This window comes from Mobula hypostoma, chromosome 8 (genome assembly GCF_963921235.1).
Source record: "Mobula hypostoma chromosome 8, sMobHyp1.1, whole genome shotgun sequence".
Taxonomy (NCBI): domain Eukaryota; kingdom Metazoa; phylum Chordata; class Chondrichthyes; order Myliobatiformes; family Myliobatidae; genus Mobula; species Mobula hypostoma.
Window position 1 is genome coordinate 107,516,516 of NC_086104.1, and position 13,434 is coordinate 107,529,949.

The 13,434-nt window shown below is 44.4% G+C and overlaps 1 protein-coding gene across 6 annotated transcripts in view; it reads left to right on the forward strand.

Moving 5' to 3' along the window:
- The window catches only part of serac1 (serine active site containing 1), an 82,658-nt gene extending 72,965 nt beyond the window's left edge, over positions 1-9,693 (forward strand). For 4 of the 6 annotated variants that reach the window (XM_063056565.1, XM_063056566.1, XM_063056564.1 and 1 more), the window contains 2 exons: positions 1,390-1,533; positions 5,796-9,693. In XM_063056565.1, the coding sequence (XP_062912635.1) occupies positions 1,390-1,533; positions 5,796-5,932 (281 nt within the window). In that variant the 3' untranslated portion in view covers positions 5,933-9,693. Of the gene's footprint in view, positions 1-1,389; positions 1,534-5,795 lie in introns of those variants that run through there. The other 2 variants (XR_010018992.1, XM_063056569.1) reach the window with 2 other exon arrangements.
- The last annotated feature ends 3,741 nt before the right edge of the window (positions 9,694-13,434 follow it).

The following is a 13,434-nucleotide window of genomic DNA, read 5'->3' on the forward strand; positions in this document are numbered from 1 at the left end:
AGGCCACACCTAAAGTACTGCGCACAGTCTGGATCCCTTCCCTTAAAAAGGATATTGTAGCATTGGGGAGAAGGCCAAAGGAGATTCACTTGGCTAATTCCTGGGATGAGAGGATTATCCAATCAAGAGAGGCAAGATAGGATGGACCTGTGTGTTTTAGACTTAGGCTAGAGGTAGGGTTGATGTTACTGAGACATACAAGATCCTGAAGAGACACAACAGGAAGATGTTGAAATGTTTTTCTCATGGGTGAGTCTTGATTGAGGGTACACAGATACCTGATATGAGGGTGGTCATTTAAACCTGAGGTGGATAGACATTTATTTTTGCGTATGTGGTCAGTTTCCAGAATTCTTAACCTCAGAAGTTGATCATGTAAAGCAGTGGTCCCCAACCACCGGGCCACAAAGCATGTGCTACCGGGCTGCGAGGAAACGATATGATTTGGCAATATGAAACAATATGAGTCAGCTGCACCTTTCCTCATTCCCTGTCACACCCACAGTTGAACTTGGAACGCATGCGAGATCATTACCCACGCGTCATCCATGTCAGCGCGGGAAGAAGATCAACTCCTCGAGCTTGTAAATGACGGCAGGCTGAAAAGTATGTTTGACGTAACATCTCTGCCGGCATTCTGGATCAAAGTCAAGGCTAAATATCCTGAGACAGCCACGAAAGCACTTTGCTTCCATTTCCAACATCATATCTCTGCAAAGTGAGATTTTCTGCAATGAATGCAATGAAAACTAAACTGCGGAATAGACTGGACACAAGGAACCCCCTTCGAGTATCACTGTCTCCCATCACCCCTCGATGGCACCGTCTCATTGCAGGGAAACAAGCCCAGGGCTTCCACTGATCCAGTGATATTGGTGTGTTGCAATGATTTTATATGTTCATACGGGGAAAATATACGCTGTGTGTTTAATATCCCAACGTTACTTAAAATGTTATGATGCTATTGACTGACTTACAATTGACTTATCACTATATTCATGCGAGGAAAATGTACGCTGTGTGTTTAATATTAAATTTGTTAGATAAACCCTTTTAGAAACGAAATTAAGTGTGTTAGCCACTTATAAGTGACTTATTTGATTTATCACCTATATTCTGGTCGTGATTAACAACCCCCCCCCGTCGGCCGGTCCGCAAGAATATTGTCAATATTAAACCAGTCCGCGCCAAAAAAGGTTGGGGACCCCTGATGTAAGGTGTCATGTTTTCAAACCTGGGATGTCCAATGATAACCTAAATCGCACGTTTGCAGGGTTTCCTTGATAAAATGTTGAACTGTACCAATGAGCTAATTAGACTTGACAGCTAAAACAAAGACATCGGAATAAATCATCAATGGTTTGGTGAACTTTGAATATTCTCTTGTAGATTCACCTGCTTTGATGGAACTGAACAATAATTTCGCCAGGCTGATAAAGGAACAAGAAGTTAACATACTGGGCTTTGGAGAAACGCTTCCGACAAACATTGGAAGTATGATCAAACTCCAGGTGGTACCTCTAAATTCAGCAGGTATAGTATAGGTCAGCCATGACCCTCTTTCATTGTACTGTTCTGTTTGCTGGGGTACAGCTCTTCCTCTGTTATAGAGTTATACAGCATAGAAACGGTCTTTTTGGCCCTACCAGTCCATGCCAATCAAGGTGCTCCAACCAAGCTATATACACAGATATATAGCACAGGTGCCCAAGACTTTTGCACAGTACTGTCATAATTTTATGTTTTGCACTGTACTGCTACTATTGCTGAAAAAAATGATATGTGAGTAATGATAAAACCTGATTCTGATATGGGTGGACTGAGAGTGGGAAGGGGTCAGGGAGAGGGCAGGGAGCAGGAAGCACCAGAGAGACATTCGGTAATGAGCAATAAGCCAATTGTTTGGAATCAAATGACATAGCTAGCTAGGACGCCCAAGACTTCTGCATAGTACTGTAGTTCCAGCCACAAACAAGAGAAGATGTCACATCTGCAGATGCTGAAGATCCTTGCAACACACACAAAATGCTGGAGGAACTCACCAGGCCAGGCAGCATCTGTGGAAAAGAGTAAACAGTTAATGTTTTGGGCCAAGACTCTTCATCAGAACTGGAGAAGAAAAGATGAGGTCAGAGTTAGAAGGTGGAGGGACAGGATGAAGAAGTTCAAGGTGGTAGGTGGTGGGTGAAACTGGGAGAGGGGAGGAGTGAAGTAAAGAGCTGGGAGGTCAAGTGGTCAAAGAGATAAAGGGCTGGAGAAGGGGAAATCTGATAGGAGAGGCCAGAAGTCCATGGAAGAAAGGGAAGGCGGAGGAGCACCAGAGGAAGATGATGGGCAGGTAAGGAGATAAGGTGAGAGAGGGGAAATGGCATTGGAGAATGGTGAAGGGTGGGCAATTACCCCTCCCTCAGTCCATGGCCTCCTACTGCGCGATGAGGCCACACTCGGGTTAGAGGAACAACACCTTGTACCCCATCTGGATAATCTCCAACCTGATGGAATGGGCATCAATTTCTTGAACTTCTGATAATTACTGACACTCAAAGTGGGAAAATGATCAAAGACATTGAAGGACAGAATAAATAACCTTTGGAGAGTCATGGGATAATGAAGGGCAGTCATCACTGATTTATTAAGTTGTCCAACAAGGTGTGAGCAGAATTATCTGCAGCTTAATGTGAAAAAGACTAAGGAGCTGGTGGTAGACCTGAGGAGAGCTAAGGTACCGGTGACCCCTGTTTCCATCCAGGGGGTCAGTGTGGACATGGTGGAGAATTACAAATACCTGGGGATACGAAATGACAATAAACTGGACTGGTCAAAGAACACTGAGGCTGTCTACAAGAAGGGTCAGAGTCGTCTCTATTTTCTGAGGAGACTGAGGTCCTTTAACATCTGCCGGACGATGCTGAGGATGTTCTACGAGTCTGTGGTGGCCAGTGCTATCATGTTTGCTGTTGTGTGCTGGAGCAGCAGGCTGAGGGTAGCAGACACCAACAGAATCAACAAACTCATTCGTAAGGCCAGTGATGTTGTGGGGATGGAACTGGACTCTCTCACGGTGGTGTCTGAAAAGAGGATGCTGTCTAAGTTGCATGCCATCTTAGACAATGTCCCCCATCCACTACATAATGTACTGGGTGGGCACAGGAGTACATTCAGCCAGAGACTCATTCCACCGAGATGCAACACAGAGCGTCATAGGAAGTCATTCCTGCCTGTGGCCATCAAACTTTACAACTCCTCCCTTGGAGGGTCAGACACCCTGAGCTAATAGGCTGGTCCTGGACTTATTTCATAATTTACTGGCATAATTTACATATTACTATTTAACTATTTATGATTCTACTATGACTATGACTATGACAATCACAAACACAAGAGAGTCTGTGAAGGTCGACGTTTCGGGCTGAGACCCTTCAGCAGGACTGGAGAAAAAAAGTTGACTCAGAGTTAAAAGGTGGGGGGAGGGGATGGGATGGATAAACAGAGTGGTAAGTGAAAGAGATACAGGACGAGGGGGGATGAATGGGTGAAGAAATATGGGGGGGTGAAGTAAAAAGCTGGCAAGTTGATTGGTAAAAGAGATACAGGGCAAGGGGGGGTGAATGGGTGAAGAAATATGGGGGGTGAAGTAAAGAGCTGGCAAATTGATAGGTGAAGGAGATTCAGGGAGGGAGGTGATGGGCTGGTAAGGAGATATGGTGAGAGGGGGAAAAGGGATGGGGAATGGTGGGGGGGGTGGTATTACTGGAAGTTTGAGAAATTGATGTTCATGCCATCAGGTTGGAGGCTACCCAGACAGAATATAAGGTGATGCTCCTCCAACCCGAATATGGCCTCATCGTGACAGTGGAGGAAGCCGTGGACTGGCATGCCAAATTAGGAATAGGAGGTTGAATTAAAATGGGTGGCACTGGGAGATCCTGCTTTCTCTGGCAGAGTGTAGAAGCTCGGCGAAGCGGTCTCCCAATCCATGTCAGGTCTCACCAACATACAGGAGGCCACAGCGGAAGCACCGGACACAGTGGATGACCCCAACAGACTCACAGAGGTGAAGTGTCGCCTCACCTGGAAGGACTGTTTGGGGCCCAGGATGGTAGTGAGGCAGGAGGTGTAGAGGCAGGTGTAGCACTTGTTCCGCTTGCAAGGATAAGTGCCAGAAGGGAGATCAGTGGGGAAGGACAAATAGACAGGGGAGTCACGTAGGGAGTGATCCCTGCGGAAAGCAGAACATGGTGGTGAGGGAAAGATGTGTTTGGTGGTGGGATCCTGTGGAAGTGGCAGAGGTTACGGAGGATTATGTGCTGGACATGGGAGCTAGGTGAGGAAAAGAGGAACTCTATCCCTGGTGGGGTGGCAAGAGGATGGGGTGAGGGCAGACGTGCGTGAAATGGAAGAGATGCGGTTGAGGGCAGCGTTGATGGTGGAGGAAGGGAAGCCTCTTTCTAAGAGCAGATGTGTTGGAGACAGGGGAACGAAGAGAAGGGTGGCTATTTTACAAGTAACAGGGTGGGAAGAGGTATAGTCCAGGTAGCTGTGAAAGTCAGTGGGTTTATAATAGACATATAAGCTGTCTCCAGCCAGAGATGCCTGGCTACTTTATTCAAATTTTTGTGGTGATAATCAGGCAGCTCAATGAGAAAGCACGTTTGAGGTGGATTTTAGCCAGCAGTTTGACAAAGTCCCAGGTGAAAGATTGGTCATCTGAGTAACTATCTATGGAAAGGGACAAGCTGGATGCAAGGTTCTGTCATTAGAGAAAACAAGGAGGTGTCAGATGTTGGGAGTACAAGTGATGGGGGGTTGTATGCAATGAGGTTGAAAAGGGTTCTTGGTGAGGTGTCAGTCAATTTGGACTTGCTGGAGGCATGATGGTTGGATGCTGTCAAGCAGGATTTGAGGATTTTGTCATAGAAATATTGAAACCCCATCCTGATAATGGTGATCTGCTTGAAAAGAAAACCTTGAAATTATCATTTGGAGAAGGCCATTTCCATTGTCCCGAGGCAAAAATGCTCCTGTGACCTGGGTTCATTTCTGACCTACTTGTGTGTTTATCTGATCTCCTGTTGATCACATGGGCTTTCTCCCACATCCCTAAGATTGTGAGTTGATAGATCAAGTGGAAACTCCTCCTCAATTGGTTTCACCTATCACCTGCCAGCTTGTATTCCTCCTCTCCCCCTCCCCCTCCCCCTCCCCCCACCTCCTTCTTCTGGATTTTGCCCCCTGCTTCCCGGTCCTGAAGAAGGGTCTGGGCCCAAAACGTCAACCGTTTATTCCTTTCCATTAATGCTGCCTGATCTGTGGAATTTCTGCAGAGTTTTGTGCATGTGCACTAGATTTCTAGCATCTGCAGAATCGTTTGTGGCTATAAACTGCTCCGTGTCTGCAGATGAGCCCAGAATTTGTTGGGGGGGGGGGCGCGGAGGTGGTGTAATGGACTATGAGGACAATAAAATGGGATCAGTGTAAATGGGTGGTTACTGGTTGGCATGGACATGATGGGCCAAACAGCCTGTTACTTTGTTGTGTGACTGTGAAAATGTTGGAAATATTCAGGTCAGGAACTATTGGAAAGGAAGATGTATTTACTTTTTCATGTTGGTGGCATTGAATTTGAGTGTTCACAGCTTGGTCCCATCAGAATCAGTACTTGGTGTTGCACACCTCTCTAAGACCTTTGGAGTCTTTTTTTACATGTTTATTTCTTACCAAGGTTATGTATAATGATTCCATGTAATGTGTCTAACTTTCTGTTGCACGTTTCAATTTTTAAAATTATTTTTCAGATTTGGGGATCGGGGATTTTATTCCATTGGACGTTAATCATCTGGATATTTGCAAACCCAGAAGCAGAGATTCCTTCATTTATCAGAAGAGTTTGAAATTTATAAAAGATGCTTTAGCACAAGAGCTCAAAAGCTGAATCACTCCCCTGTTCAGAGTTTCCCCAAAGTGCCAAAGTTTTCATTCTATGGTGCATTTTGGTAAAGTTTCATCATGTAACCAAAACTTGAAAATGCCAACAATGATAACATTCAAGGATTATGTTAAAATTGTATATAAGAGGGCAATGTATGTAAATAACCTATGTTCTGACAACATTCAGATTGCTATTTTGTTGAAATGATAGATAACAAAGTATAAAAATGCTTCAAAGTTATAGTAAGCAAAAGGTTTATTTATTATGGACTGGAATTGTTTATTTAATTTAACTTTGCTCCTTGAATTTGCTGTGTGGTCTTTCTTGTAAAGTTAAAATTTGAATTAGCCCAACTTATGCAACACTTAGTAGTTTTCCTCTAGACGTGTCTATGATTCTATCTGATTCTGCAGCCTTTATTTGGCTTAACTAATAAGGCGTTAGCATATGAAAATATTTAACCAGTTAAGCACATTGGGTGGTGTTGCCAATCTTCCCACATTTCGTTTTTTTCTCCCTTTGGTAATAAAACAAATGTATCTGCTATGTGAGTGCTTGGTCTGAAGTGTAATCACAGTTGTAATCTTGGAAACTGGGCAGTCAATCATCATGAAACTAAGTGCAATAAACTCGTGGCACCACTGCACTTAATTTAATTAACTTGCTTGGAACTGTGCATGTAAGGCTTGCAGTTTGAAGGCAACAAGAGCTGTGAATGAGCCACGGTGGGCTGAGGGACAGGAGTCAGAGCACATCTTCACGTAATGAGGTAGTAGGAGTGGGAATGTGATGGAAAGAAGTGCACGCGCTTGAAATCTGAAATAAGAGCAGAACATGCTGCAACTACTCAGCCGGTCAGACAGTACTTCAGGGGCAGTGTTTCTGTTTGGAAAGTGCCACGTTATTTGGGGCAAGGAAAGATGTGAGTAATTGGATTCAGCGTGTGTTACATGCTAAAGGTGTTGCAGAGACTTACAGCACAAAATTAGGCCCTTTAGCTCAACACATCCATGCCAAGCATGGTGCCTATCTGTAAACACAAAATAATCTGCAGATGCTGGGGTCAAAGCAACATTCACAACACGCTGGAGGAACTCAGCAGGTCGGGCAGCACCCGTGGAAAAGATCAGTCGACGTTTCAGGCCGGAACCCTTCGTCACAACAGCCGCCATAACAGACAGGATTTCCCAGTAGCCACCCACTTCAACTCTGCTTCCCACTCCCATTCAGATATGTCCATACATGGCCTCCTCTACTGCCATGCTGAGGCTAAACTCAGATTGGAGGAGCAACACCTCATATACTGTCTAGGTAGTCTCCAGCCCCTTGGTATGAACATCAAATTCTCCAACTTCTGGTAATTCACTCCCCCTCCCTTCCCCTATCCCTATGTCACTCTGCCCCCTCCCCCAACTGCCTATCACCTCCCTCATGGTTCCGCCTCCTTCTACTACCCATTGTGTTTTCCCCTATTCTTTCTTCACCTTTCCTGCCTATCCCCTCCCTGCTTCCCCTCCCCAACTCCTTTATCTTTCCCCTTACTGGTTTTTCACCTGGAACCTACCAGCCTTCTCCTTCCCACCCTCCCCCCCACCTTCTGTATAGGGCCTCTGTCCCTTCCCTCTACAGTCCTGATGAAGGGTTCTGGCCCGAGACGTCGACCGATCTTTTCCATGGGTGCTGCCCGACCTGCTGAGTTCCTCCAGCGTGTTGTGAGTGGTACCTATCTGAGCTAGTCCCATTTGACTGTCTTTTGTCTCCACCTTTCCTATCCATATATCTGTCTAAATGTCTTTTAAATGTTGGAATTGTACCTGCTTTACCATTTCTTCTGACAGCTCTTTCCACATACCCATTACCCCCTGTGGAAACAGTTCCCCTTGGGTCCCGTGTTAATCTTTACCCTCTCATGAGAGTTGAACTTGTAGGAAAAATGAATCAGGTGCAAGGAACTTGCCCTTACCCTCATATCATCAACTACTCCCCCTCACTGAGATCCACCTATCACCTGTCAGTTCTCCCTCTACCCCAACCTTCTCTCCCCACCCCTTAAAATGCCACTTCTTTCTTTCCAGTCCTGATGATAGTAGATGGTTGTCTCTCTGACCGGACGCCTGTGAAGAGGAGTGTGCCATGGGGATCTTGGTCCATCTATAACAACGATCTGGATGATGATGTGGTAAACAGGATTAGCGACTTTGCGGAGGACACCAAGACTGGGGGCGAAGTGGACAGCAAGGAAGGCTATCAATGCTTGCAGTGGGATCCAGATTTGCTGGGAATATGGGCTGAAAAATGTCAGATGGAATTTTATTGCAGACAAGTTTGACGTGTTTCACTTTGGGAAGGCAAATCAGAGTAGGACTTGCGCAGTGAATGTTAGGGCATTGAGGAGTGTAGTAGATCAGAGGAATCTGAGAGTACAGATCATAATTCCTTGAAAGTGGTATTACAGATGCAGTACTGTGCAGAAGGGAAGGTGCCTGAGACTTTTGCACAGTACTGTATTTATCAACATATGCAGAGAGCGAGTTTGTAAACGTGGCAGGAGAAAAGGATGTTGGGGCTGGTGAGGGTGGAGCACTGCAGGAGGGGTGGCAGAGAAGTGCCAGGGGTGAGGGGTGGAGCAGGTGGAGACACAGGCAACTCCAGGCAAGGTCATTTGATCCAAATAATTGCTCTATTGATCATTACAGAATGTCACTCTGGTGCTTCCTGCTCCCTTCCCACCTCCCCGACCATAATTCCCCTCTCCCTGCCACCTTCCTACATTTAGATCAAAATAATTTTCAGAGAATCTTAGAAGAAGAATTGTAGAGATCCACGAAGCTGGAAAAGGCTACAAAAGTGTTTCTAAAAGCCCGAGTGTTCATCAGTCCACTGTAAGAGAAATTGTCTACAAATGGAGGAAATTCAGTACTGTAGCTACTCTCCCTAGGAGTAGGCATCCTGCAAAGATCACAGCAAGAGCACAACGTGTAATGCTGAAGGGAGTGAGAAAGAACCCAAGGGTAATAGCGAAGACCTGTAGAAATCGCTACAACTTGCTGAAGTCTATGTTCATGTGTCCACAAAATGTAAATCTCATTGCTGCACATCTCAGGTTTGCAAAAGACCACCTGGATGTTCCACAACGCTTCTGGGACAGTGTTCTGTAGACGGATGAGACAATGCACACTGCTATGTTTGGAGGAAAAAGGGCACTGCACACCAACACCAAAACCTCATCCCAGCTGGAAGGAGCATCGTGGTTTGGGGCTGCTTTGCTGCCTCAGGGCCTGGGCAGCTTGCAATTGTTGAGGGAACAATGAATTCAAAATGGTATAAAGACATTTTACAGGAGAATGTCAGGGTAGCGGTCCGTCACCTGAAGCTTAATAGTAGTTGAATGATGCAACAAGACAATGATCCGAAACATGAGTAATTCAACAACAGAATGGTTTAAAAAGAACATTGGTGTTTTGGAATGGCCAAGTCAGAGCCCAGAACTTACACCAATTCATATGCTATGGCATGACCTAAAGAGGGCTGTTCATGCAAGGTATCCCAGAAATATCGATGAACTGAAACAATTTTGTACGGAGGAATGGTCTAAAATTTCTCCTCACCATTATGCAAGTCTGATCAGCAGTTACAGGAAATGTTTGGTGGAGGTTATTGCTGCTGTTAATGGAGGTTCTACCAGCTATTAAATACAAGGGTTCACATACATTTTCCAGCCTGGACTGTGAATGATTGAACAATGTGTTCAATAAAGACATGAAAAGGACAATCGTTTGTGTGTTATTAGTTTATGCAGATTGTATTTGTCTATTATTGTGACTTGGATGAAGATGAGGCCACATTTTGAGTGAGTAATGCAGAAAAACAGCTAATGGCAAAGAGTTCACAAACTTTTTCTTGCAGCAGTACATTGAAACAGCAGTTAATTATTTGCCAAATGACACAGGAATAGAGGGGAGGATATTTTGGAATGAGGACACTAGGACTTGAATACAATATAAATGAACTGAGTTAGTGGGTGAAACAAGGCAAACAGAGTTTGCTGTGTGTGAGCTTATACAGTTCTCTGAAGGGAATCTAAGAGTAGACTATTATGTGAAGGAGAAACATAGCAAATAAGCAAAGGAGATGTACAAGAATCGTGGTAACTTAAAAGGTAGGTGGAATAAGTGGTGAGGAAGCCAAAAGGAATAGGCATATTTTGGCAAGAGATTAGATTTAGGAAATAAGTTTCCAGTGTAACTTCACTGCACTCCATCTCTCAGGTATACACTCCTAATCCATGATGGTTCTATCAGTTCACTGCTGGCTTTCAAAGACTCTGAAACTTTAGCATAAAAGTAGCATTAAACTGTTAAAAGAAACTTAAAGATCCACAAAGTAATTCTCATTTGAAATGTGTGATCACTGCATAGTTGTCACTGCAGAAGTTTCAATCATCTCCACCCAGTTTGCTGCAAGAGGACCATATACAGTGCCTATGAAAAGTATTCACCCCGCCCCTGGATGTTTTATTGTTTTACAACATTGAATCATAGTGGATTTAATTTGGGTTTTATTGACACTGATCAACAGAAAAGATACACGTCACAGTGAAAACATATTTCTACAAATTGGTATAAATTTATTACAATTATTAAACAAAATAATTGCATAATTACTCACCCCCTTCAAGTCAGTATTTAGTAGGTGCGCCTTTGGCTGCAATTACAGCCTTGACTCTGAGTCTCTTCAGCTTTGCACATCTGGACACTGTAATTTTCCCCCATTCTTTACAAAACTGCTCAAGCTCCGTCAGAATGCAAGGGGATTGAGAGTGAACAGCTGTTTTGAAGTCCAGCCACAAATTCATAATTGGATTGAGGTCTGGACTCTGACTTGGCCACTCCAGGATATTACCTTTGTTTTTAAGCCATTCCTGTGTAGTTTTGGCTTGGGGTCATTGTCTTGTTGGAAAACAAATCTCTCAAGTTGTAGTTCTCTTGCAAACTGCATCAGGTATTCCTCCAGGATTTCCCTGTATTTTGCTGTATTCATTTTGCCCTCTATCTTCACAAGCCTTCCAGGGCCTGCTGTAGTGAAACATCCCTGTAGCATGATGCAGCCACCACCATGGTTCACGGTAGGGATGGTGAGTTTTTGATGTCTGGCATTTGGCTTACATTTGCAAGGGGGTGTAAACCAAACATCATTTAGTCTAATGGCTAAAAAGCTCAATTTTGATTTTATCAGACCATAGAACCTCATTCCAGCTGACTTCAGAAGTCCCCATATGCCTTCTGACAAACTCTAGCTGAGATTTCATGCAAGGTTTTTTTTCCCCAACAGTGGCTTTCTCTTTGCCACTCTCCCATAAAGCTGCAACTGGTGAAGCACCCGGGCAACAGATGTTGTATGCACAGTCTCTCCCAGCTCAGCCACTGAAGCTTGTAGTTCCTCCAGAGTTGTTATAATCCTCTTGGTGGCCTCCCTCATTAGTCCCCTTCTCCCACGGTCACTCAGTTTTTGAGGACGGCCTGCTCTAGGCAGATTTACAGCTGTGCCATATTCTTTCTATTTGTTGGTGATTGACTGTACTCCAAAAGGATATTCAGTGCCTTGGAAATTTTCTTGTATCCTTCTCCTGACTTGTGCTTTTCAATAATCTTCTTGTGGAGGTGCTTGAAGAGTTCCTTTGACTTCAAGGTGTAATTTTTGCCAGGATACTGACTCATCAGCAGTTGGACTTTCCAGTTACAGGTGTATTTTTACTACAATCATTTGAAACACCTTGACTACACAGAGGTTTATTTACAGCAAGGACACTCTGTGACTTCTAAAACCAACTGGCTGTACCAGTGATGATTTGGTGTATCATACTAAAAGGGTGAATACTTACCAGAAGCGGAGAGAGTGAGCAGTTTCAACTTCCTGGGTATAAAGATCTCTAAGGATCTAACCTGATCCCAACATATCAATGCAGTTATAAAGAAGGCAAGATAGTGACTACACTTCATAAGGAGTTTGAAGAGATTTCGTATGTCAACTAAAACACTGAAAAACCTTTGTTGATGTACCGTGGTGAGCATTCTGACAGGCTGCATCACTGTCTGGTATGTGGGGGCTACTGCACTGGACTGAAAGAAGCTGCAGAGGGTCGTAAATTTAGTCGGCTTCATCTTGGATACTAGCCCACAAAGTACCCAGGACATCTTCAGGGAGCGGTGTCTCAGGCAGCGTCTGTTATTAAGGACCTCCAGCACCCAGGGCATGCCCTTTTCTCACTATTACCATCAGGTAGGAGGTACAGAAGCCTGAAGGCACACACTCAGCAATTCAGGAACAGCTTCTTCCCCTCTGCCATCCGATTCCTAAATGGACATTGAACCCTTGGTCACGACCTCACTTTTTAAATATATATTATTTGCTTTTGCATGATTTTTAATCTATTCAATATACATATACTGGAATTGATTTACTTACTTATTATTTTATTTTGTTTTTCTTCTATATTGTGTATTGCATTGAACTGCTGCTGCTAAGTTAACAAATTTCATGACACATGCCAGTGATAATAAACCTGATTCTGATTATACAATCAACCATTTTGTGTTTTAGATTTGTAATTAATCCAGATCACTTTGTAGAGATCTGTTTTCACTTTGACAAGAACGTCTTTCTGTTGAGCGTCAAAAAAGTCAAATTAAATCCACTGATCCAACGTTGTAAAACAAGAAAAAACATGAAAACTTCCGGGGGGGGGGGTGAATACTTTTTACAGGCACTGTATCTTGAATGGTTAAAAACCAGATGCATCTTTAGGTAAATTTTTATTTGATCCGGTGGTGAGATCCCATATATATTCACTGTACCACGAAGTTTATCTGCAGAAAAATACGAAAAATGTTAGGCACGGGTCAGGCAGCATCTATGGAAAGAGTTAAAATTGTCAGGTCTGAGATTGTTTGAATTTCTGGCACCAAATTCTGGAGGAATAATTGGGCAGTAGCCGTTTCTCTCCGCAGGCGCTGTCCGACCTACTGACTGTTTCGTGCATGTTCTATTTTTGTGTCAGATTTCCAGCATCTACACATTTCAATTCGATGTTCGCCAAGATTCCAACATCGTCATTCCCACCCGGAATCCACGGCTCCTAGTTGCTCTCTACGTGCTCCGATTATCATGCCCATCCTTGCTCCTGGTCTGGTTTTAATGTCCGTCCACCTTCCGTAACAACTGCTCTCCCACACCACCCTGCCCAATACTGGGATTCTCTACTAAACCTCCTGGGCTTTTTTTTAAATTTCAGATGCAATAAAGGAACATCCCTGCACATTCATAGCGCTACCCTCCTCCGTGCACGGAGCACCATTGTGGCCCCAAGGGCTCGCCACACCTCCCCGTCTCGCTGCTCCCAGCCTGAGCGCAGCCACAACGGAACGTGGGCTCCCGGCCAGGAGCCACCCCGGCGATCGGCCCCGCCCCGCCCCGCTCCGCCCGCTCTGATTGGTTGCCGCGCAGGA